The 27611-nt window shown below is 37.6% G+C and overlaps 1 protein-coding gene across 6 annotated transcripts in view; it reads right to left on the reverse strand.

The window, feature by feature from the left end:
* The window catches only part of Rims1 (regulating synaptic membrane exocytosis 1), a 504676-nt gene that overhangs the window by 329689 nt on the left and 147376 nt on the right, over positions 1-27611 (reverse strand). For 5 of the 6 annotated variants that reach the window (XM_042687082.1, XM_042687081.1, XM_042687080.1 and 2 more), the window contains exon 3: positions 10456-10524. The exons of the other annotated variant lie outside the window; for it this stretch is intronic. In XM_042687082.1, coding sequence (XP_042543016.1) covers positions 10456-10524 — 69 coding nt within the window. The remainder of the gene's footprint in view (positions 1-10455; positions 10525-27611) is intronic. 6 annotated transcript variants of the gene reach the window in all.

The raw sequence follows: 27611 nt of genomic DNA on the forward strand, positions 1-27611 counted from the left end.
AGCATTAATTATAATAATGAATGGCCTTAAAAAGTTGAGCCTGGTTTTCCAGTCAGTAAAATGCAACAAAACATTTCATCAAGTCACAGACAATGTAAGTCTATGTGCCAGAGATAAACCTGGAACGAAAGGAAGGAAAGGAAGCAAATTAAAGAATATATATATATATATATATATATATATATATATATATATATATATATAATTCTTGGCTAGCTACAGATTTAAAGAGAATATTGAAAGCTATAAATATGCAAGGTGGCAATAATAATGAGTCAATTAGCACACTCCTATGTCTCGTGGCCATATTTAAGTGTTTCAAGAAAAAGAACTGGCTAAATCTGAGTTTCTGAATGTCTTTCACCTGTCTATGTAAAACCACTTTAGAGAATGCATTGAATGAAATGAAACCATTGCTTGTACATTATATAATCATGGAGCATTCCCAACACAATACAAATTCAGTTGGATCATCAGCTTCTCTCTATTTTTTTGCTAGTCATGGGGTTTGAACTCAGGGCCTGGGCACTGTTCCTGAGCTTCTTTTTTCTTTTCTCTCTTTTTTTTTCTCAAGGCTAGCACCACTTCTGGCTTTTTCTGTTTATGTGGTACTGAGGAATGGAACCCAGGGCTTCATGTATGCAAGGCAAGCACTCTACCAACTAAGCCATATTCCCAGCCCAGCACCTAGTATTTTCTTTCCTCTGCTTCTTATTCTGTTATTTCTTTCTTAACATCATTTGTGATTCCAATATATCAAATGCTTATTTTCTAACAACTGTAAATAAATGTCTTACCTGGTTCCAGAGCTCGAACTTTGAGTTTTGGCTCCAACCCTTTTGTGAAAAACTGCCAAAGGGCCACCTGCGTGTGGTCAGGTATGACTGTGCAATCTTTTGGGTGTGTGACAATCTCATTGGTCACCTGCGTGACCAGGCTTGACCTTGTGAATTTTGCCTTTAAAAACCTAAGTATGTGGGCCGCTCGGGGTTGCAGTATCAGCTCCCGAGCCTGTGCTGTGGCCCTGGCCGGTCAGTGTAGGAACCTTCTCAATAAAGTTGCTTCTTTATTAAAAAAAAAAAAAACTGCCAAAGATTTCTGTATGCCTTATGTAAAGAAAGTGTCGGATAAAAAGTGGAGATAATCAAGTCTTTCTCATGTGGTTACTACGAGCATTAATTGAAATAAAACAGATAAAATTCCTGATAAACTATCTGCAGTAAGGTAACAGATTAATAAAAGTTGTTATTATTGTTATGAGGATTATTGCCAACATTTTGGAGGTACTTAGAATACCTTGTTTCTTTTTCTATAAAAGATGAAGAAACAATAAAGATAATGAAAAGATTAAACATTTTTTAAAAACTAAGATTTTTACTATTGAAATGTTAAAGTTGAAGGAACTCTTGAAATTTTATTAGTAAAATCAGATAGTGCCAATTCTCTCTCTCTCTCTCTGCTTTTCCTTTATTTTTCCCCTTTTTCTTTTTGTTTCAGTATAAGCTCAGAACCTCGGGCTCTTGCTGGGCTTTTTTCACTCAAGGCTGGACTCTACCATTTGAGCCATGCTTCCCTTTTCAGTTTTTTGCTGCTTAATTGTTGACAAGAATTTCACAGACTTTTCTAACTGAGCTGGTTCCAAACTGCAATCTTCAGATTTCTGCTTCCTAACAGAATTACAGTCATAAACCACAAATGCCTGGCTCAATCCTATTTTCACATTAGATTTTAGTAAATTTTAATAGGACATGATCACTCAATATTTCATATTTCCTTCTTCTACCAATTGACTGGCAATCTTGGGTGTGACAAAAAGATGCCTTTTAGTAAGAGTTTGGTAGTTATTGAGATACGGTAAAATAATTCTCACGCTAGGGTTAGGGGAAAGACCAATTCAGATCCAATGACTCTTCCACTGCCATTACCATTAATGACTTCTAGGGATCTTTGTCACCGGGCTGTTTTCTAATCATAGATGATTAATAACTAACCATATCACTATCAGTGAAACCAATGATGCAAGTAGATTTTTTTCTGTGTTCATGTACAGTGTATTTCTACTTTGATTTTGCAGATTCCATTCGGTCATTTGAGTTACTGTCTCCACCTCCATTTTCCCAGAAAACAACTTTTAGAAGCACCCATTTCATAAAGATGACAAATGACAAGAATGTTGAGTGTTTTGCTGAAAGAATGCAGGGCTAATGCTATCTGTTGAGGAAATACTGTTGCTTTGGAAGGGTACAAGATGACAGAGCCAGAGACAGCAAAAGCAGGGACCATGAACAAGTTCAGAGCCCAGCTGCAAGCAGAAGAATGTTTCAGAAAAGAAGGGCTAGTTAGGTGAGTCATTAGTAGCCTAAAGTTCAAAACCATGCTCTCTCACTTACTGGCCCTACAAAGGCTCCCTCCTTTGAACCACTCTGCTTTTACAAATGTTCTCCAGAAACCTTCCCTTTGGGGTTCCCATAGTGTTTGTTCAATCAAAATGTCCTTCCTTCACTACCAAATTAACTTCTTCCCCATCATCTTCCTCCTTTATCTCTTTTCTTCCTACTCTTTCTCTCTCCTTTACCTGCTCCTCTCTCCACCACAATGTGCTAGTATCACCTAATCTGGACCCAGATTTTCCAGCATTGATCTTACATTAATTGTTCTTCAAATGTCAAGCTATGTTTCCTTCAGAACGATCCTTGCTCTCATTTCCTCCAAAGTTGTGTGTCCTGTCATCCTATGACCTCCATCAAATTGTAGCTTCTCTAAGCAGATATTTCAGAATAAATGTTTGCATACTACTGCTTTCTTCAAAACACTAAAATTAAAAATTAAGGCTATATATATTTTTTGGGGGGAGGGTCAGTTGTGGGGCTTGAACTCTGGACTTGTGCACTGTCCCTGTGCTCTTCAGCTCAAGGTTAGTGCTCTACTGCTTGAGCTACAATGCCACTTCCAGTTTTCTGGTAGTTAATTGGATAGAAGAGTCTCATGGACTTTCCTGCCCAGGCTGGCTTTGAACCACAATCCTCAGATCTCAGCCTCCTGAGTAGCTAGGATTACAGGCACGAGCCACCAGCACCTGGCATAATGCTATTTTTGTAAAAGGTGATTGTAGTATTAGATAATGTACACAATGGTTATATTTCAGCAAATACGTGTCTGCCAAAAGCATTTAGCTTGTGGAAGCAGTAATATAACCCAAACATGAAATATCCAAACCAGAACCCAAATTAAAATCATCACCTCACTTCCTTTCAAACAGAACCTCATACCTGGATTTGTACAAGAAACTTCTAGGAGAACCTTCAGAATCCAAACCTGTCCAAACCAAATATTAAAATCATTTTTGGATGCTGGAAGAAAACAAAAGTTTTCACAACTTCATCATTAAACTTTTGTCATCATAGAAATGAAAAAGGTCAGTTCTTTCATTTGCCAAATGAAGCTTAGTGAGACTAAATCACTTGGTCAAGTTAATGGATGCAGCTGAGATGGGAACTGTGTCATAACCTTGCATTCCCAGCTTCCTAGAAAAAATAAGCACACCTACTCCCCTTCATTTAAACCATCCTTATCTTCCTTTCTTGCTTTCTCTCCTTCCCTTACTCCCTCCCACTTTCCATTCCTTCCCCATCCCACTTCATTCCTCCCTCCCTCTCTTCTTCTCTCCCTCCCTGTCTCTCTCGTCCCTTCCTTCCTTCCTTCCTTCCTTCCTTCCTTCCTTCCTTCCTTCCTTCCTTCCTTCCTTCCTTCCTTCCTTCCTTCCTTTCCCCATTTCCCTCTTTCCTTTCCCTCCTCTTTCCCCATCTTTCTCTGTACATTCTTTCCCATTATTTTCTTCCTCTTCCTTTACCTCTGTTTCATTTCTCCCTCAGCCTCCCCTTTCTTTCAGCTACTTGACAAGCTTCCTATGTGTCCAGGGCCATTTGGAGGTAATAGTTATTGCAGGTGACTCCTGGAAACCCTGCTCTCTTACGTTCTCATTTAGAGACTTGTAAACATATTTAACAAGTTACACGAAACAGGTATGGTTTGTGCAATCGCAGGAATTACTGGGTCTTTGACAGAGTAAGCAAGGTAGAGGAAGCATGAAGAAGTCACATTGGAGGAATATGCCAGGTAGACATCTGCTTGATGGAGAAACAAATAAACACTGTCCTGAGAAGCCAGAAAAGCTGTGAATGGGGCTAGATGTTTGAGAGGTTATTCGTTGAGCATTTGAGCTTGACATTGAAGCTCAGAGTCTCATGTTCCCACAAAATTTCATATGTTGGAAACTCCAACATACCTTAGTGTACAACCATCTTTGCAGCTAGGATCTTTTCAGAAGCAATCCAATTAAAAGCAGATCAGTATGTTAGACCTTAATCCAATATGACTAAAGTCACGTAAGAAAAGAAGACTTGGACATGGACAATAGAGAAAGAGAGAGATAAAGGGGAAGACAGAGGTTGACAAGGCAAAGGGACCAGCTCTGGTATACATTCATCTTGCATGTTTACCTTGAAGAACACTAAGAAAATTAAGTTCTTGTGTTAAATCTATTTGGAGTGTAAGACTTTATGATGCAATCCTACAAAAATGTTCCAGACCTGAGATGTTACACATAAAATCAGTACAAATATGGGGATGTGTTTTGAGAAATAAGCAGTGGCCAAGTCATTAAAATCTACACTAAAAATGTGAACTTCCACCTAGAGCAAAGACACAGCTACATGAAACTCCCCGGCCTACGGCAGGAAGACATCACTGTGGTAGATGCAAGTTCCTTCTCTGTTCTATCACATGGGTACTAGTTCCTGTTTTGTCAGCCCTTGGGCCCTGTTGCTTCTTTGGTTAGCTTGATACGGCTTGCCAACATTTCTCAGCTCCTTCAAATGTTCCCAGAGTTCTAATCTGGTTCCTATCTGTTCTTTCTGTGTTTAACTCACTTTGTGTTGCCTCCATGGAGTTGGGTGACTTGGTTTATCACTTGTTGTTGCCAGTGTTGCACAGATGCTGCTTGTTGGCGTCCCTCCCTACTTCCTGCCTCTAAATTCAGCGCAGGCCACAATGTCCAACTCCCACTACTTGTATTTCATTGCCTGACAGCTTTCTCTAACCACTGAAGCCTATTTTGCTTAAAGTATATAATATGAAGTCAGGAAATTCATATTTTTTTCCTCCATGACTGACAGGAGGCTGTATAAATATATGTATGGATCTCCACCTTTAGTGGGATATTCTCAGTGGGTTTTACTTTCACTGGAATTAACTTGTACATATTCTATTATTTTCTTATACCTGTTGTTATGGGTTCACTTGTTTTCCCCAAAGAAGATGTGCTGGTATTCTAACCCCCAACTAGTTCAAAAATGACATCTTCATTGGATGCAGTCTTTATAGAGAAATCAAATCAAAATGACATCCCTGAAGGCAGCCCTAATCCACTACAACATATAATAAGGAGAAATGTAGTCATGGAGGGAAACACAAACAGAACAAAGCTGCCAGGCTTTAAAAAGGGAAGAGAGGCAAAGGCTGGAGTGATGTGTCCACAAGCCAAGGGATTTCAAAGGCCACAGAAGCTAGGGAAGTGGGTAGAGCTGTTCTCTTGCCAGCTTCTCAAAGACAGCATGGTCCTGACACCTTCATTTCTGAATTCTAGTATCCACTCTGTGAAACAAGAACTTCTGTTGCTTAAATCACTCAATGTTGCCACTCTTGCAGGAAATCCAGTTACCCATTTATTCTCTCACTGATGGGTCCTGCTTCCCCTGACACCACCCCTCAACAGATTATATGTACTTGAACTTTCATCCCAGAGTCTGCTTGATTAAAATGTGTGTTTCTAATTAGATGGTGAGATCCTTTTAAAAATAATGAACTTTCTTCTCTTTTGAATCCTTCTGATAGCAAAACTGTCTTGAAAGAAAAATGCAGGGAGAGGGAATAAAAAGGAGAGAGCAAGGAAAGAAGTGATAAAAAGACAGGCTCCAAGTTGATGTTAGGGAAATGAACCCTAAGATATGTATTCAAATGTTTTTTTCTTTCATGTGATTGTTTCTAACACATTTATAAGATTATTCATGTGATTGTTTCTAACACATTTATAAGATTATTTCTTGTTGCTTTGTATGTCCCTCTACCTCTGCTTTCACTGTATTTCATGTTGGTATAATTTGTGGAGGGGAAGGGAAAAAACAAATCGTTTAAATAGGGATACAGGTGGACCCATTGCAACAATGAGATGTACAAGTCGTTATGTTGAAAACGAACTTTACCACTTTGGGGGGGGGGGGAGGAGGATTGGTTGGGGGATGGGGGGAGGATAGGAAGGGATGGGAAGGGGAAACAAAGGAGGAGACTACAATGCTTGATAAGAAATGTACTCATTATCTTAAAAAGACAGGCTCCAAGTAGTTTGTTGCATATAAATATGGATAAATGAACAGCTAACCTAGCCCAAACAAGTGAGGCTAATATGTGGGGAAAGCACATAAGTTTATGTCACAAGGACAGAATTGTCTCATTTCTCTTTCTGGTGTGTGTGTGTGTGTGTGTGTGTGTGTGTGTGTGTGTGTGTGTGTGTGTTTGTGTGCACGCGTGCACACTCATGTACACACCAATAATGGGTCTTGAACTTAGGGCCTGCTTAGGTACTTTTTGCTCAAGGCTGGCACTCTATTACTTGAACCACAGGTCTGCTTCTGGCTTTTTGGTGGTTTTGGGTAAGAAGAGTATCATGACTTTTCTTCTCAGGCAGGTTTTGAACCATGAGCCTCAGATCTCAGTCTCTGAGTAGCTAGGGTTATGGGCACAAGCCACGGGTACTCAGCTCTTTTTGACAAAGTAAGAAATATTATGAAAAATATGAGTCCAGTAAAAAAATTTCCAGGCATTTTAAAAATGCTTGATAGACTGACACTATAAATTTAAATGCTACCCACTGTTGGTAGTCCTCTATTGCAGTTCTTTGTTGAGAGATTTACAGTGTCAACATTAAATTGTTTTCCTGCTACTCTTCTTAAAGGCAATACACAACTTATCTCTCCAGCTCTTGCTGACATAGCTGTACTAAATAACCAGACTTACACACATTCAAATGAATATATTTATAAGCATGCAATTGTTTCTGTCTTTTAAAACAATTAAAATTTCCCTCCAGGGGAACAATGTGAAGATGTTATTGTGTTGTAAATCCTGTCTAGAATTACTGGCAATGCATTTAAACTATTAAATGTGAAAATAGTTTGACATGAGCCTTATGGAATAGGTATGTTGACACACTCTTGCAGTTCTTTTTGTTTGGTAGTTGGCTATATTCTCTCAGATGTTGAAATAAGCATGGGAGAAAACTAGAGGAAGGCCTTATAACATCAAGGCAGCCTCAGCCTCTCTCCGGGCTATTTTATCTACATCCAGGTATAAGCTTTGAGAGGAAAGAACCCAGGTTTCAGTGAACAAAAAAAGAGACTGCTAACCCATATTTTCAATGAAACATATTCTAAATGTAAGCATCTGGTTTTTTTTGAGTAAGTTAATCCTCAGCAACTGTCATCCTAATGAGCTGCATACACTTTTTCTGTTGTAATATTTTGAAAGTCATCTTTCACTGGGAACATAATCTTCATATTTAATTCTGTTCACCTAAAATTTAACAACATACTACCTTTTGGAAATAATCTTTGTTTTGTTTTGATGTTCTTCTTGGGGCTTGAACTCAGGGCCTTGCACTTTACTCCCTCCACCCTACTTCAGTCATGGGGCTTGAACTCAGGGCCTGGACACTTGCTGTCTATGAGCAATTTTTGTTCAAGACTACCATTTCAAGCCACTGCTCCACGTCTGGTTTTTGAGTGTTTAGTTGGAGTCTCACGGGGACTTTTTCTGCCCTAGCCTTTTCTGCCCTAGCTGGCTTTGAACCATGATCCTCAGATCTCAGCCTCCTGAGTAGCTCGGATTACAGGTGTGAGCCACCTGTTCCTGGCTTGACTTGTTTTCCTTTTCTTTTCTTTTTTTGTCAGTAGTGGGGGCTGAACTCTGGGCCTGGGCGCTGTCTTTCAGCCCCCTACCACTTGAGCTACAGCACTACTTCCGGCTTTTTTTCTGCTTATTTGGTACTAAGGAATCAAACACAGGGCCTCAGGCATGCAAGGCAAGCACTCTACCACTGAGCCAACTTCCCAGCCCTTGACTTGTTTTTCTATGACTCAAGTCTAGTGCTCTACTGCTTGAGCCACACCTCCACCTTCAGGTTTATGCTGGCTAACTAGAGATAAGGTTCTTTCAGATTTGCCTTCTTAGGCTGGCTTTAAATCAAGATCCTTCAATCTCAGCCTAATAAGAAGCTAGGGTTACAGGTGTGAGCTGTTGTGTCCAACAAAATGCTTTTCTTATAATTGGTATATGAAGCAAAATATTAATAAAGATATACCCTGGTACTCCATAGTTCCTCTTGAATTTTTTTTGGGGGGTCCGGCCTGAACTCTGGGCCTGGGCACTGTCCCTCAGCTCTTTACCTCAAGGCTAGTACTCTACCACTTAAACCACAGCGCCACTTCCGGCTTTTTTTTTTCTGCTTATGTGGTGCTGAGCAATCAAACCCAGGGCCTCATGCATGCAAGGCAAGCGCTCTACCGCTGAGCGACCTTCCCAGCCCTCCTCTTGAATTTTTTAACGGTGAGAACTATTAAAAACCAAGCTATGTCACAATGATTATGGAGAAAATACATTAAACAAGAAAGTCAAATATTTGATTACACTCAGGCTCTAGAGTGTCAAATAATTTCATACCTCAAACAAATCAGTATTTTAAATACACATATCTGTCATGTACCTAATTAAATTTCAAATACAAATACAAACATCCATATCTCAGAGGATGTTAGTTATATAAAGCATTTTGGAATAACCATTTTAAGAAGTTGTACCACATATATGTGATATTTCAACCAAACAAGACTTAGTTATACCCTAATTAAGATAAACCTCAATCATAACCTAAAATAGTACATATTTGGTAATTTGAAAATCAGACAAGTCAACATAAGTTAGTCTATAGTGAGGAAAGATAATTACCATCTTGACTCTTCTGTGGAAAGGGAATTGAGATTTCAGATTTTACTTAGGCTCCAAAACTGTGCTTTGGTATTCATGCATTAATGTCATGGAAGGAATTTGAGAGAGAATAGAGAGTAGCAGAAAATGGAGAAGTATAAATGCACCATCTATAATGTGAGAACAAGTAGACCCACTTGATCAGGACAATGGTTCCCAGTGAAGGGTAGTAGACTATTAGGAAAGGAAAAGACCAGAATGTACAGCCCTTGAATACTTTGCCACAGGGTCAGGAGAAATTTTGGGACAATTGTCTGAAACATCTTTGTTTTGATGCAACTGAATCTGATAAATCTGGAAGATGCAGCAGGATAGGAAGAGTCTTCTAGACCAAGGACAAAGTCAAAGACTTCCCATGGCCAGCAAGTGCTGTAGAAAGCAGTCTAGTTATGGTCTGGGTTCGAACCCCCACAAAATTTGGCTAGTCTGATTCATCCAAATTTTCTAGTTGTTCAGAAAGGATGTAAATGTAGACTTTAACAGGATTTTTTTCAATTCCTAAATGTCAATTTATTAAAAATCATTTTTGTATTGACTTATTGATTGAACTTAAAAGCTGAATTAAGTCCATGGGCTGACAATTATCAATAGGACCATCTCTAATAAATACCTTACAATGATTTTTGCATAAATTACCAAAGCCTTGTTTTGGACAATGGCATTATTACATGTTTGATCATTCTTTCTTGTAGCTTAATCAATCAATAATTTAACTTTCAATACATAATAATCAATAAGTTGAAACTAGTATGATTTAGAAACTATTTCAATAAGTATGCTAAAAATATATCAGTTATTCAAAATTATTAAATATGTAGTTTGTTTTTTAAAGGTTTCTAATGAAACTATACCATAGTTACATATCATGCTTATTTTTGTTCCTAGTTATATTCAAAGATTTCAAATTAGGAGCAATAAGTTGAGAATAGAGTATAGGTGGTAGGTATGTAGTTGTGAATGAAAATTCCTTTCCTATTATTATTTATATATTAAATAATTGATTACACTAGTAGTTGTATTTTAATATTTTAAGTATTCAGAAGCCTTTTCCCTCCTACAAGCAGTTTTAATAATGCAAATATTTGAATACTCATTACATAGGTTAAACTGGTCATGCGATACTTTAATAGTTTCTAAGCAATGATACTGTTTACATTTGTTCTACAGAGCAAAATTGTCTTCCTGATACTCTATGTCTTTCCTATCTGTGCTAAAGTTTTGTAAAGTATGTTCAGAGAATTAGGAATGCCTTTAACAAGGCACAAGATGAGGGAGCATTCCTCTGACCGTGTTCATATTTCTGCTGTCAATAATCCAGAACCTAGAAGAAGAAACCAAAGCATGAAGGAGAGGAAATACCAGTTTCTCTCTGGGCCTCCCTCTTCTCTGCTTGGAAATCTGGGAGCACAGACACATCTGAAAATGCTCCTGGAAAGCAAGGGAGAAACAAGACAGACTCAGTCAGGTGAAGATAAACTTGTGAACTTGGCAGGCAGCCCAACCCCAGAGGGGCTTCCAAAATTATGACAGGTAAACTCTATTCTTTAAAGTAGGTAATCAAGACACCTGTCACTTCCTGTGTATCACCCATTTGTATCTCTGAGTCTTTTGTAAAGTTTGCTTTAAATAAGCAGGATGGGGTCAGCTCAGAGAAGCATTGGCATGCAGGAAGTCTGCACTGCTACAACTTCTCTGAGTGAAGAATCTCAAGAGCAGAAGCCCTGCTTAGGAAGCCACGCTGAGAAGCCTTTTCTCTTTATCAATTCTATAACAATACAACTTGATTTATTCTAAGAGAAAAGAAAATAGGTTCCACTGTTTTCCTCTCATGGTGGGTTCCATAAGGACCGATTATTAGGGGAGACTGTGGGAAATGTTTTGTGGAGAAATACTTAGTTATTTTCTAAGAAGCCAGGCAGTGGTGTTTTGTTGAATAGAGGGACATTTGTGAGAAGAAAAATTCCATATGGTCCTTAGCAGTCACAGTGACCACTCCTGTGGCGGTGTCTAAAACAAGGGGCTGCTCCTAACTAGGGTGAGCTTATTTCTAGTTTGCGAGGGAAAACTATGTTGTGTCTTTTCAAAAGTATATTTGTTAGCCAGGCACTGGTGGCTTCATCGTAGCTACTTAGGAGATGGAGATCTGAAAATCAAAGTTTGAAGCCACCCTGTGCAGGTAAATCTGACAGACTCTTCTCTCCAAATAGCAGCGAGAAGCCATTAGTGAAGGTGTGGCTCAAGTAGTACAGTACCCAGCCCTGAACAAAAGAGGCAAGGCAAGATCATAAGGTCCTGTGTTCACTGCCTAGTACTAGCACACACACAAACATACACTGTCTAATACTAGCACACACACAAACATATGCACATACAAAGAAGGTAAGCACACATACACACAAGGTAAACACACACACATACACACAGGAGGTATATTTGTGTGCAAAATAAATAATGTAACTGAAGAACCTTTAAACTTTAACAGGTAAGATTATCTTCCTAAGTGACACAAGTTCAAACTCACATTTCCCTGCAGTTAGAAAGCACTTGCAATGATTTTGTCTCATAGCGGCACATATTTAGCTTGCTTATGAAATGTTTGAATGTTCAGAAGAAAGCCAGTTCAAAGCACATTTTCTCAGAATCAAAGAAAAGCCACTGGCTTAGAAGACCACACCTGTAATTTTATGTTTGAAAATATCTTAAGTACAGCTTAAGGAAAAGACTTGCAGATAACATTACACGACTGTGTATATTATTAGAAAATATAATGCAGTTTATGACTTGTATTTTCTTTTTGCAGCTACTATAGTACAAAATAACTTTAGAGCAGAGATGGATAAATCAACACATCTCCTAAAATTAAGGATGCTTACATATATTCTCTACAGAGATGATATAATCCATTTACTTATTTCTCCTAATATTAAGGATACTTACATATATTCTCTATAGAGATGACATTCACTTATTTCTCCTTAATTTTCTTATTTTCTGTTATTTTTAACTTTCAGGAAGATTTGTTTCATTTTGTAAATGTAAAAATGCTAATTAAATTTCAAAGTTCAGAATTTTAAAAAATGTTCTAGATTAAAAAATCTTCTCATTCTGTAAATAAGTATCATATTTGAGATTTGTGGACAAATCTTAGAACTCATGAGGCTGGCATATAGACTTGAGCCTAGATGTCAGTCATTAATTTATCAGTGTCAAAATATGAACAGCAAGAGTCACTTGTCTTTCCAATTTGAAGGAGCAAAACAGAGTTGTTTCACTTATGTGTAACATGCATCACGCATATGTTATGGTGCTTTCAAACTATCTCTTGGATTTGGACAAGAGTTTCTTCCCTGTGTTGCATTTACTTCATCTTCAAAAGATGGTTAACATCTTCCTCACATACTTGTTTGTGAGTCCTTAATGTATATGGAACACCCAGGGGGTGAGACACAATAAATGCAACCATTATTCTTATTTTTAAAAGTAATAAAATTTACAGAAACTGTGTCCCAAGATTTCTGTAAATTCTTCAGTTCTCAATTGTGCCTGTATTACTTTATAAAGAAGATAATATCTGGCTGGGTGCAGTGGTGCCTACTTGGGAGGCAGAAATGAAGGACCTTGGTCAGAGACTTAGCCCAAGCAAAACCATGAGACCTTGTCTGAGAAACAAACGTAGGGCAAATTTACTTCAGCAGGCTCAAGGGGCTCAAGTTCAAACCCAGCAATGGAAAATAAAAAAGAAAGAAAATGAAATAAAATAATAAAAGAAAATATGAAGAGTTAACAGCTGTGTGAATCACTATTGTTTGATTACATCTACAGCATATAGTAAACTTCTTCAGAGTCCCAAAGCCTTTTTTTTTTTGATGTCTATGTGTTTTTTTTTTCTTGTCTCAAATTAGCCAATACAACTTGCTTAATTTCTAGGAGTAAATGAATGAAATGTTTCTCACTTTAAGAGGGTCACTGTGTATGCTTTTCTGAGCAAAGTCCATGAACTTTTAGAGATGCCAACAACACCGAATAGGTTGCGAGGTTTCCTGAGCTAAAATATTTACTACTACTCACCACCATAGTATTGGTATAGAAGCAATGAAATCTGGCCTAGTAAGTAATGAATCACTACAGGAATGAGGCTGGTTGTGTCTCTCTTAAAGAGGGAAACAAACATATATTCCTCCACAAAAGCTTATTTCCTAAGGGTCCAGTGAGTCTCTATTTTCTTTTTTAGAAATTGCAGAAACATGAAACAATTTATACAATATATACTACTATATATTCACTATATACTATATATAATGTATGCATATAATTATCTATGTCCATATATGGCATGTGTTAGCAATAGAGTGCCTGCCTGGTAAGCAAAGGCCCTAAATCTGAACTCCTTTCCAATTCCCTACCTTCTGTCCTTTTCTCTCCTCCTTCCACACACAAAAAATATTTGTTTAGTTTAAGATCATATTTGATCTTTTCTTAGATACATTAAAACATTTACTTTTATAGAATTTTTAGTCAAGTTGCAGCTGTTTTTTACTATGTGATTTTTTTTTTTTGGTCGGTGATGGGGCTTGAACTCTGGGCTTGGGCACTGTCCCTGAGCTCTTCAGCTCAAGGCATCTTTCCTTCCTTCCTTCCTTCCTCCAGTTCCTTCCCTTCTCTTCTCTTCCCTTCCCTTCTCTTCCCTTTCCTTCCTTCCTTCCTTCCTTCCTTCTTCCTTCCTTCCTACCTTTTTCCTTCCTTCCTTCCTTCTTCCTTCCTTCCTTCCTTCCTTCCCTCCCTCCCTCCCTCCCTTCCTTCCTTCCTTCCTTCTTTCCCAGGTACCATACAATCTCACTCAGCACTTTTACTTACCACTAGTGCTGTACAACTCAAGCCATGCCTCCAGGAGGCAGTTTCAGGAAATTTTCTGCCCAGTGGGCTTCAAACTTCAATCCTCAGATCTCAGCTTTCTGAGTAGGTAGGATTATAGGAATTAGCACCAAGGCTCAGCTTGGTTTTTTTTCTATTGGCAAAATCTTAAGATCAATATTTTTACCACAGTATCCATGGTCATTTCTGTTGTAGAATGGAGACATGCATTTGAAATACACTATCAGCTACAACCAGTCAACATTTCAATACAAACAATGCAATGTATGGTCAAGGAATTTAATGCAGTTTTAACAACCAAAACTTTAACTGAATGTGAGCCAGTTTACAGTGGTTCATGCCTGTAATCCTAGGTACTCAGGAGGCTGAGATCAGAGGATCATTGTTCAAAGCCAGTCAGGCAGAAAGTCCAAGAGACTCTTATCTCCAATTAACTGCCAAAAAGGCCAGAAATGAAGCCGTGGTTAAAGTGGTAGAGCACTAGCCTTGAGCATAAAAGCTCAGGAAAGACACACAAACCTAATGACTCACACACACACATTCATGACATACACACAAACTTAAATAAATGTGCCAGTATTTTACCAATAAGTAGTTTTAGAATTCTGTGAAATTTACTCTAAATTGTGAAAGTGTAGCAAAATGTGATACATCATAAAAATGTATAAAATTACTCATTTGTTTACATCTTGCTTTCATCTACTACTAATATGTCTTCATCACTTTTAACAGAATTTCTCTGGTCTTCTAATAAATGCACTATTGATTACTTTTACATGCCCTAGATTGAAAAACAAAACAGCTCAATAGCCACTCAATTATATAATTCTTCATAAAGTAACCATTTTGGTTAGCTTGCTCACAAAGGGAAAGTGCACTATAATAATAATTTTTTCAATAAAAATGTGAATTTATATACAAATGTGTACCGACCATGTAATTATACATTGATTCAAGTTTCTTCAAGAGGAAAATTAACTTTGGAACCTATATGTTTTTTTACTTAGATAGGATAAAGTTAAACTTGCTAAAATCTTACTATTCCTGAGGTCTCTGACCTCTATAGTTTTATAGCTGACACCATGGTGTGTTTTGTTTCTTTTGTCTTTTTTGCCTGTCCTGGGGCTTCAACTCAGGGTGTGTGCACTGTCCCTGAGCTTTTTTGCTCAAGGCTAGTGCTCTATCACTGAGCCACGTGTCACTTCAGTTTTCTGGTGGTTAATTGCAGATAAGAATCTCACAAACTTTCCTCCTAGGCTGGCTCTGAACTGCAATTTTCAGATCTCAGCCTCCAGGGTAGCTAGAATTACAGGTGTGAGCCACCAGTGCATGGCTCACCCTGGTTTTTATTTGTTCTTTTTTTCCCCCTTTGTCAGTACTAGAGGTTGGAACTGAGGGCTTTGACCTTGCCTAGTCCAAGCTATCCCTTGATCCTGCTTTTCATTTGTTATTTTTAGGATAAGGTTTCTCTTTCTGCTAAGGCACATAGCAGATCCATGATTCACCTACTTTTTTGTGTGTGTGGTTGTGGGGCTTGAAAGCAGGGCCTAGGCACTGTCCTTAAGCTGTTTTGCTCATGGCTAGTGTTCTACCACTTTGAGCCACAGCTCCACTTCTGGTTTTTGAATAGTTAATTGGAGATAAAATGTCTCTCAGGGACTTTTCTGCCTGGTCTGGCTTCAAACCCCATGCTCAGATCTCAGCCTCCTGTAGTTAGGATTATAGGCGTGAGCCACCAGCACCCAGCAGTTCACCTACTATTTAGCTTCTTGTCACAGCCAGGGTCACAGACATGGACCACTTCATCAGCTTCCTTTCTGTGGAGGCAGAGTCTTGCAGACTTTTCCGCACAGACTAGCCTAGCACCATGATTCTACAATATAACCTCCCCCTTAGCATGGGATGCCAAGTGCATAGCATTGCATTTACCTGTCTGCTCAGAAGTAGTCTCATGAACTCTATTGCCTGGACTAACTTCAAACTGCAATTCTCACATTCCCAACCTCCCAGTTAGATAGGATTACAGGTATAAGGAACTGGTGCCTAGTGATTTTAAGGAGATTTCATTGTAGTGAGAGTTAGAATTGTTATTGTACAAGGACAATTCCAGGTTTGTCCTCTGAGATCTATAGCCTAACATCTCAGAATTCTGCTTCCACAGATTATAACCAGGCATTGCATCTTACCAGCCTCAAGAGGCAGTTTCCAGAGCACAGACTCCGTTGGCAACAGTTAGTGGGGTTTTTTTTTTTTTGGTACTGTAAACCAACATCCTGAAGAAACCACTTAATAGAGGACTCATGTTTCTAATTGTTCAGTCCATCATGGCAGAGTGGGCAGCGCAAAGCAGAACAGCTCACATCATAGTGGACAGGAAATAGTGGGGGAGCCATAACAGGAAGCTGGCCAGGGCAAGATTTAGCCCCCCTCCTGCCAAACAGGCACCTAGTGATCTACTTTCCCTGACCAGGCATCCTCTTCCACAGTTCCACCCCATCCCAAACTCCATTTGAACTTTAAAGCCTTACAATGGATTAAATGACTCATTAGAGAGAACCTTCAAGATCTAATTAGCTCTGGAAACAACCTCAAGGACACACCCAGAGTTGTGGTTTTCTAGTTTGTTTTTTCAAGTAGACAAAAAAAACACAAAAACCCCAACAACAACAGTAGCAACAACAACAAAACCAACACATCTGTCTGCTGAGGTTTAAATTTTTACTCTGTCCCTTACGAGGTGTATGACTTTGTATAAATTAACTATCGCCCCCACCCCCCTTTTTTTGGTTGTACTGGGGTATGAAGTTAGGCCATCATACTTGCTAGGCAGATGATTTACCAGTCATACCTCCAGCCCAAGTTCCTAAACATTTTTGTCACTCTGTTCTCAATAACTTAGAACAATAGTGTAAAGTAAACTTCTGTATCACTGGAAAAATGATGTATGCTCTGTCTTCTTCCCTTATCTTTCACATAACAAAAAGAAAGTATTGCAAATATGATGCCTTGAGAAGAAAAACCTAAAATATTCAGGGCCAATTTGAAGTTGGTCTTATTCGTTCTATCCTGAAAGGTAGAAAAAGAAGATAGGCAGTTTCCTTACCTTCATCAAGAATATGAAAATGAGGTAGGTGAGAGAGGGAAGAATCTTTTGGGGAAAGTTTTAAGTTGATTTTCTCTGCACTTTCTTTTTGTCTTCCTTTCTGTAAGATGAAGGTACCTGATAATTCCATCTACCCATGGGTGATTGTCTCAAAAGCGGACATGATGCCCTTGGAAAAAGTAGCAGTAGAAAGACAACTGGAAATCTACATACTCAAAATTTGGCAAGGAAATGTAGCTAGAAAGAAGGAAGATAAAGTGGTCTTACCTGTCTGCTTCACAAAAGAACTGTGAAGGTTAAGGCTCTACCCAATGTGTCCTGGCGGTAATGGGACTGTGGGCCTTTATCCCAGAGAGTAAGCTGAAAGCTGGTCATGGTGAGTCTGAGCAGCAAGGAGGACTCAACAATAGAGGTCAGACTCATCCTTACTATACTGGAGAATTCTCTCCTCTTTCCTACTCCTAGCTATAGAACTAGTGCCTAAAAGCAGGAGGCATATAAAGGTAAGATGGCAGGCTATGTGCCACCCTACAAAGCCCATACCCTCCCTGGTACATCTGGGCTACAAGTGACCCACACTATGTAGAAAGATCCATCGAAAGACATGAAGGAATGAACTGGGGTCAAATGTAAAGTTGACGGTGTAAAACAGTACTTTAATTTATTTTTACTAAGTGACAGTAACTGGAAAGTGACAGAATTGGACAAGATGGCTTTAAATGATACAGACTTGGAATGAGTGCAAGGCGGCAGGTTTCACTGTAATGCCTGGTCCTACTGAGTTGAGACTTCTCAGTCAAAACAGGTCTTTAGAAAATGAATGCTATTCAGTATTTTCACAAAAAAATTATTAAAAAAATTAAAAAAATAAAATGAATATTATTGGTAAATTGAAACCCCTCTGTACAAATACTTAAAGATAATCATGATTTTCATATAAAAAACATAATTTCAGACAGCCATAGCACTATACAACTGTGTCCCGTATCCACCCATTGACAGAAACACAAGTTTTCAAAATCTTCATCACTATTTAACTTTGTAAATAATAATATTTTCCCTGTATGCTCCATGGAGTCATGGAATTCTCTTTTAATTTTTCTGAATTCTTTTAAGTTTCTGAATTCAGCATTCTTCCATTTTATAGAAAAAAGGTGTCATGGCTCATGCAAATAAGACTATTGTCACAATATGTACAATATATATTATTTCTCTTATGAAATAAGAGAAAACTGATGGGGAGTAGTTAAATAACTGTTAAAATTTGTTTTTTAAAATGTGTCATTTTAGGTATTGGAAGTGAGTCAAAAAAAGATTTTCTTTCATGTGGTCAGTCAACCCTGTCTTGTACCTCAGAATCCTGCAAGCCTTAAGCAATTTGGAGAAATTATTCTTTCTTTGATACTAAATTTACACAATGAAACTTCTTCCTGATCCTGCAACAAGCATTCTTAGAATGTCCTTTTTTTTTTTTTTGGTCATGGGCTTGAACTCTGGGCCTGGGTCCTGTCCCTAAGCTGTTCAGCTCAAAGTGAGAGCTCTACCACTTAAGCCATAGTGCCACTTCCGGTTTTCTGGTGGTTTATTGGAGATAAGAGTCTCACACACTTTCCTGCCCCAGTTGGCTTTGAATATGAGTACTTCTTGAGTAGCTAGGATTACAAGTATGAGCTACTGGTGCCTGGCTAATCTCCATTTTCTTAATGCTGTTGACTATTGCTATTATTACTATATTACAATTATAATGATTATTATTATTATTGCTATTTACTTAACTGCATCCAAAACAAACCATAATTAGATGCAACAAATGTGATCATTTGTATTAAACAAAAGTCTTTTCACTCATACATGTTATTGTCAGAGGCAATAACACGAGACTGGTTGCTATGTGGTACCTACACATCTATGGGATCCTCTACAAGCCAGGTACAGCTTTCTGTTCCTTGTATCCTTTATGGGGTCAAAGAAGCCAGGATTTATACTGTTGCTTCTTCAATCCCACATCCTGAGTCTGGATCCCTTGCGCCTGGCCCTTGATCTTGTTCTCTGGTGCTCACCCCTGAATCTTCAATGCAAGCGTGGTCTATGCTGAGCTCAACCTCTTGTAGGCCTGTATGCAGCCACATCCTACATTTTCTGTATGGGCAGAAGTAGCAACATAACTCTATCTCTTCCCTACGTCTAGTCTACTATCTTTACCCACCTTCAGCTCTACAGTTTCATCCTTATCCCACCTGCCTCTACTCTAGACTACACCCATCACAATGTCAGGATGGTAATAGCACATCAAGAGTTAAAAGCAAATCCATTGTGAGTTGAGATTGTCTGCAATTTGTCTCTCCTTCAAATATTTTAACTCCACTAAAAATTCATGTCACTTAATCTCAGGCATGAGTAATAAATTTACTTTCTACTCTCAAACTATTTCCCATGATTAATGTTTAAAAGGTATAAAAGCAACTTTGCTATGGTAATAACCTTTTTGCCACAACACTTTCTATTTAATCCTATTTCCCAGCAGGCTTACTGATGAGACACTTCATTCACCAGACCCAGTTCCTTCACTTAAGGCATTATTATTACTGCTGTGAAAATGGCAATTCTTTCTCAGATTATTTCTTCTGCTTTACTTGTTTTCGACATTCTATAGACATAGCCAAATAAAATCTTTCTTGTATCTCTTGAGAGAGCAACATTTAGGCCACATTTTGCTGAAAGTCCATTGATGAATGGGAAAGCATTACTGTCAACTTTAAAGGACAATGTGCTGCAGGCTCAGGGCTCAGGAGAATGCTACAACATTACAGCAAAAATGAGCAGAGGCTATGCTGGCTATGCCCAGCAAAGACAGGTCCCTGAGAGAAATGGTTGCATCAGTCACCACCAGAGCTGCATAGTTGAAAATGTTTTAGAGGGAAATCCTTTTGCATTGGAAGTGAGAGCTTCTGAACTAGGACAAGGGCTAGATTCTTACACAATAAATCAAAATAGCTTTTTCTATAAAATGGCAAAATCTATTGTCTAGCATTCCTACTGAAAAATATTTCTTGTTTGTGATCATTTGGGTAAATGCCCAGAAGTGGGATTGCTGTCACAGGGGAGCTCTATGTGCAGTCTTTTGAGAAACTCCCATACTGCTTTCCAGGGTGGTTGAACAAGTTTATACTCCCACCAACAGTGCAGTAGGGTTCCCTTTTGGCCACATCCCCTCAGCATCTGTTGTTGTTAGATTTCTTGATTATAGCCATTCTAACTGAGGTGAGATGGAATCTCAATATTGTTTTGATCTGGATCTCTTTTATGGCTAGAGTAGTTGAGCATTTCTTTATGTGTATATTGGCCATTCTTATTTCCTCTTCAGAGAAGTCTCTCTTTAAGTCTTTAGCCCATTTATTAATGGGACAGTTGTATCTTTGAGGATTTATTTTGGGGGGATTTAATTTTTTGAGTTCTAAGTATATTTTAGATATGAGGCCCTTGTCCATTGTATGACTAGTAAAGATCTCCCAATCTGTAGACTTTCTATTGATCTTGTTAGCTATGACCTTTGTCATGCAGAAGCTCTGCAGTTTCACACAGTCCCATTTGTCCAACCTTTCTTTGATTTGTTGTTTTTCTGCCGGTGCCAAGGAGCCCTAGAGTTTCTCCTATTCCTTCCTGTAATGTTTTCAGGGTGTCTCCTTTGACTTCCAGGTCTTTGATCCATTTGGAGTTGATTCTGGTACAGGGTGATATATAAGGATCTAGCTTTAGTTTTCTACAGGTGTTTAACCAATTTTGCCAGCACTATTTACTGAAGAGGCTGTCTTTCTTCCATCCTATTTTTTGGCTCCCTTATCGAAGATTAGGTGGCTGTAGGTCTGTGGGCTCATTTTTGGGTCTTCAGTTCTATTCCATTGCTCCTCAGATCTGTTCTTGTGCTAGTACCAAGCTGTTTTGATTACTATGGCTTTGTAATAGAGCTTGAAGTTTGGTATTGATATTCCTCCAGCAGTGTTCTTTCTGCTAAGGATTGTTTTTGCTATTTGGGGTCTTTTATTGTTGTACTGCTTCTTCTATTTCATTAAAGAATGAGATTGGGATATTAATGGGTATTGCATTGATTTTATAGATCATCTTTGTCAGTATTGCCTTTTTCTCAAAGTTAATCCTCCCAATCCAAGAGCATGGGAGGTTTTCCCACATCTTTAGTTCTGCTTTAATTTCTTTTTACAGGTTTTTAAAGTTTTCACTATAGAAGTCCTTCACTTTTTTAGGTCTCATGGTTTCCCTTATTTGCAATAATTAGAACATGTCTAGGAAAATCTTAGCAGTTGAGCAGAATGGCTCAATAGCTATGTAAGTATGACCATATAAAATGATGCTAACTGAAATGAACTCCAAGACATGGACATTAGAGGTTTTTGTTGTTGTTGTTCTTAATGTACTATGTGATTTAAAACATTTCTTTTATATGTTCCTCCCACTATGGTATAGCCTACGTTGTCATTGTATTTGATTTTGGTACCCTGGTATTGTAAATACATTTATTTGAATTAGGGAAGGGAAGGGGAACAACAGAATGGTGAGACAAAGGACAAGGGGGAACCAATGCAACAACAATATACACAAGACAATATGTTGGAAATGATCAGTACAACTTGGGGCAGAGGTTGGGGGGAGGGAAAGTAGGAGAAAAATGAGGGAAGGGGTAACAAGTTTGACAAGAAATGTACTTATTGCCTTACTAATGTTACTGTAACCCCTCTGTACATCACCTTGAGGATTAAAAAAATATTCCCAAGGCCATGCATATATTTTAACCTTTGTGGAGAGATCACAGCAGAATCTAGGTACCTCAACCAACTCCTTTTAACCCAAGGGCAACTGACAAATGCTTAGTAGCCTTCCATAATCTCAAGAGAATTATAGGACAAGTCCTGGGTCACAAATCTAGGTTGCATTCAAGATGATTAGAAGAAATATGAAGATAGAAAGAATGATGCAAATAAAATATATAAAGAAATAAAGAATGCTATCTTTCTTCTTCTGGAATGCCTTTGAACCAACCAATCTCCAGGAAAGGACTGAAGTTTCATTTAGGTAAAATATAGTATTTCACAGTATAAACTTTATGTAACATATACCTTCAAATTAAGAATTTCTTATAAGTCTGAGGATAAAGTTTAGTCTCTCTCTCTCTCTCTCTCTCTCTCTCTCTCTCTCTCTCTCTCTCACACACACACACACACACAGAAGAAAAGATGTTTAGAAAAAAAGCAACCTTAGGTTTTAAAAAGAAAATTTTAAGTAAAAGTTATATAGCCCTAACTATTTCTTTTTCCTAACTTCTGGTCACTGAAACTAGAATTTGAACCACTGCTACAGTATAAATCCTGATTTTGTTTCTCAGTCTATCATTTTGTTTTACTCCAATTTTCTATGGTCAAAGTGACACTAAAAACTAGTATCTGGAAGGAAAAATCATCTGAGACAGAAAATTTTGAGGCAGATTCATCAAGTTCTTTTGATAACTTTGTAACCTAGCAGAAGGTTGATATCCTATCAGCATAAGAAACACTGGGGAAGGGAAATCATCTTTCCTTCAGTGCTCTAAATAATACCTACGAGGCCCTCACTGAGCAGTGAATCATAGCTGATATAGTTAGTTGTCTTCAAGGCGACAAAGGCATCACTGACCAGTTAGAGTATAATTCTTTTCTTGTTAGATGGACAACTGAGGTCTCTGGAAATTCTCTAGATATAGCTATACTGCTGCAAATTTTATCAGCCCAGTTTATTAATGACAAGCAAGAATGGCAACACCCCTGTCAGAACTGCTATCCATATGTATTTAATACATTTGTATGCATATGCATGTGACCTTATGTAGGTTAACATAAATATACTTATAAATTAGATCTAATATCTACATATTACATATATATTTATAAATTAGATCTAACTTCTACCAATGAGAAAAGACATGTATTCTTTGTCTCTCTGGGCCTGACTTAATTCATTTAACATATTCTTTTCCAGGTCCATTCATTTCTCTGAAAATGCCATAATATTCTTCAGTTCCTTTGTGTGAGTGTGTGTGTGTGTGTGTGTGTGTGTTTATGATCCACTTGTTCATGAAGGGCATCTGAAGTATGGAATAGACAGGAGAAATTCCAATGGCTGAGCAACTAATGTCCAGTCTAACAAAATAATTATCAGGAAGCTGGACCTTGAGGTTGGGGGGATGAAGTCAAAGGGAGGGCAGTAAAACAAATTAGGAAAGAACGGGTGAGAGAATGCGGTTATAATATTCAGTTGCATATATATGTGAAAATTGAAGAAACATTGAGGGAATGGGTGAGACTGGGAGAGATGGAGGAGAATGATGAAAGGTGTGATGTTGATCAAGATACACTCATAAATTAACGTGATCAAAAATGAGTAGATTTTGATATAAACTAACATGTTGGGTTGAAACCCCTTTGTATAACTACTGTTTTTATTGTCCTCCATTATAGGTGACTGTCATCTTATTGTTTCCATTGTGCTTCAACTTTTTAGCTTTCCTTAAAGCATATATGTAAAACTTGCCTTCAAGAATTAAATTTAACTCACAAGGATGAGACAGGATGAGTCCAGGATGAGTACAAGTCTATAGTAAGTTAGCTTATTCAATATAAACGACAAAAGTCAGTAAAGAAAAAAAAATGTGTTTTCATTGGGTTCTGGTAGCTTATGCCTATAATCGTAGTTACTCAGGAGACTGAGATCTGAGAATCATGGTTTAAAACCAGCCCAGAAGAGGAGGCCATGAGACTTTTATATCCAACTGACCAGCAAAAAGCCAGAAGTAGAGGTACAGTTCAAGCAGTAGAGTGCCATCCTTGAGCAAAAAAGCCAAATGAAAGGGTGTGGCCCTTAATTCAAGACTCTATACCAGCATATACCTACACACACAGACATATACACACATACACACATAAGAAAAAGAAAATTAGGTTCTATAAGTCATTTCATATTTTTGTGATATAATCTTCTTTTCCTTCCCTAAAGAGTAAGCTTTCACTTCTAATATTCTAGTTTTATTACTGAAAATTGAATCATCTTTTTCATTAGAGTAAACAGAATTCTAATTCTACAAGTGGCAGTCAGTATGCTTATGCATGGTTCAATAACTTCTTACGAAGATGGCATTGTTAGGCTCAATCTCTTAAATGAACTGTTAGAGGAGTGGTGACAACTGCTGATACCATTCATGCTTTGTCTCCTCCACTGTCCTCCACACACCCTGTGATGGTCTTGGTGATTTTCCAGTTGCCTAAAACCCTTGCCAGTGTATTTTCTTGGTTCTCTCATCTCCTTCGAGAATGCACTCAAAAATCACCTTGTCATTAAGGTTTCCACCAACTACACTACTGGAGTTTTGATAGGAATTTGGCTCTCATTACCTCATTCTTTCCAAGTTACTTATGATCTTCCAATAAAACATATAATTTTTGCTGATCTACTTTTTCCTATCCTCAATAGAATGTAAGCTTCTGGTGGTGAGGGAGAAAATTTTGTTCTTCCACTCATTTTATCTCCCAAACACCCAGGAAGGGCATCAAGTATTTTTAAACTATTTGGATGAATAATTTGCTTTGCTAGCAGTGTTTATGGGTTAAAATCTACCAGCACTTCTAGGGTAGTGAAAATGGGGAGAGGGGACTGAAAATGAACTTCCCAATGCTGTAATATTTTAGCTCCTCAGTGCAAACAATGGCCAACTGATTCATTCAGTCAGAGAACACATTGTTCACTAAATTAGCAGAAAACATCTTACTGGGAAAAATAATGCAAGAAGCCACCTAACCTAACAATGTAGTGAATAGTAATCCCTTTTTATATTTTCGAGGTTTAGTGTCAGTGGTACTTAAGTACTTAAAATGTTTATTCTTTCACCACAGGTAACAATGCTCGATAGGAAATGTACTCATTACCCTACTCATGTAACTGTAACTACTCTGTACAGTATTTTTACAATAAAAAATATATATGGAAAAAATATTTATTCCTCCTCCAGTTTATTCCCACATCGCCAGGTGGCCCAAAATGGCTGCAAACTGTTGTAAATAGCTCAAAGGTAAACTTTTTTTTCTGAAACTTATATTTAGCTTTATTATTGTCTTCAGACTCTTTTCTTTGATGTATAATGTCATTCCTTCAAATTTATGATTACAAAGTAGTTCAGGCATGTTACTAAACTGTGTGTTGGAAAATAAAATAGCATAGTTCAGCAATATCTAATGTGATCATCATTTTTAGAATTACCCAGTGGAGAATCTGTCTGCTTCAGTATTTAATAAACCTGCAAAGAAACTGTGAAACTGAGTATTGCACAGTTTCATTTAGATTTAGTTCAGAATTGTTGCGTGTCACAATTGTGCTTCTTACAAACAAAGTTCTGGGAAGTAGCCATGCTTGATTAGTATATTCAAAGAATCTCAAAAACTGCAAAGGCACCACAATTAGAAAATCCATTTCTGCAATCTATTTCTGAACTAACAAAGATGCAATGTGCAACTCACACTGGAAACCTGGAGTTACTTTTTTAAAAAAAGTTTACTCTTTACATCAGTGAGTATAAATTACAAACATTTCAATCTAGGCTGTATGAAAACTATAAATAAAGCTACTTTTTTCAAACTTTCATTTGATGACTTTTTATAGAATGTATCCCTCAGATCCTCCCTTCATTGACACTGTATATTGTTTTAAGTATTCACCCATAGTTGTTCTTTGCTATTGCTAAGTAATACTCTATTGTATAATTAGGTTGTAATTTATTTATTCACCAGCAGATAAGACATTCTAGTTGTTTCCAGATTCTGAATATCATGAATAAAATTGCAAAGATAACTGATATAGGTCTGTAAACACAAATCTTTATTCCTCTTAGATGATTAATTTGGGATCTCATTGTAAGTCCCGAGACACATTCTTCTGCCTCTGCCTCTGAGTTATGGGCTTACAGGTAATCACCACCATGCCTGGTTACTGGAGTTGATTACTGGGTAACATATTATGCACTTAATTTAACAAAAAATGGCAATCTCTTTTCCAAAGTGTTTAACCATTTTATTTTCTTAAAAATTAATGTATGAGAGCAGAAGAGTATCATTATTACTCACGTGTTAATTTTAATGATCATGTCAGACTTTTGGGCATTGTGGTAGGTTTGAGGGATTTACATGAGGTTTGGACTTGCATTTCCTTCTTGATTAAAGGTGTCATAGATCGTTACATGTGATAATATGCCATTATTTTGTTCAGTTAAGGACCTGTTACAGTATTTGTCCCTTGTAAGGACTGTCATGTTATTACTGTTTTGGGTTCAAATCTTGCATTACAAACCAGATTTACAAAATGTTTGCAAAGTAAAGGGTTAACAGTCATTTTCTGGACAGTGTCTTCCAAAGGACAGCTTTAATTTTGATGAAATTCAATTAATCAGCATTTTTCATTTTAGCATTTACACTGTGTCTGCTTCAAAACATCTCCGTGTAATAGAAACATTAAAAATTCTTCCTATAATTACTTCAAATTACTTTGTAGTTTTGTAGTTTTTATAGTGTGTATGTATGTGTGAATGTACATGTATGCGTGTGTGTGTGTGTGTGTGTGTGTGTGTGTGTGTGTGTGTGAGTGTGAGATGGTACTGGGGCTTGAACCAAGGGTCTTGAACCCTTGCTTTGACTTTTTCACTCAAGGATGGTTTGCTACCACTTGAGTCACACCTCTGTTTCTGGCTTCTTTCAACTTAAGACCTATATGGAATTTTCTGCCAGGGATGGCTTTGAACTACAATTCTCAATCTCAGCTTCCTGAGTAGCTGGGATAACAGGTGTGTGACACCAGTGCCCAGTATTTATAGTTTTAGTCTCATTGATAGAATTGTTATCTACATTGCATTAATTTTTGCCTATGGTATGAAGTAAGATCTCAATTGATCTTTTGCATGGAGCTATCCAGTTGTTTTAAGGCTACGTATTGAATGACATTGGCATTTGTAAAAAAATCCCCTCTCATACTCATTTAGTAACAAAACCCATATTTTGTTTTTACATTTGTTAATACTGCAAAGAAGTACAAACTACTTTTGGTAAATGCTTTTAGAAAACACTACATAATACTTTTTTGAATGGTTAATGTCTTGACAAGAATCAAAAGCTGGAAAGCCAAAAGAGGGTATACATCTGGCATATGTGTCAAAATACAAACTTCAAGGAAATTTAGTTAATTATATTATTGGTAATTTAAATTTTCTCTTTAAAAGATTTTTTTACTTTGTTAATGGACATTAAATTATTATGAAAAAGTGGGCATTTTATTCATTAAAATATTTTGTTTTGAGCTTCCTCAGAGTAGCATCTTTATTTAGGTTACATATGAAAGTAATCATTGAATCCGTAAATAAAGTTGGGTTGTGAGAATGTCAGCAACATGAATAAAGTAGACAGAAAGTGAAGAAAGCTCTGGTTACTAGCAGCTAACCATTTGCTCAAAGTAAAGTTAG

This window comes from Dipodomys spectabilis, unplaced genomic scaffold (genome assembly GCF_019054845.1).
Source record: "Dipodomys spectabilis isolate Male_0828 unplaced genomic scaffold, ASM1905484v1 ptg000102l, whole genome shotgun sequence".
Lineage (NCBI taxonomy): Eukaryota > Metazoa > Chordata > Mammalia > Rodentia > Heteromyidae > Dipodomys > Dipodomys spectabilis.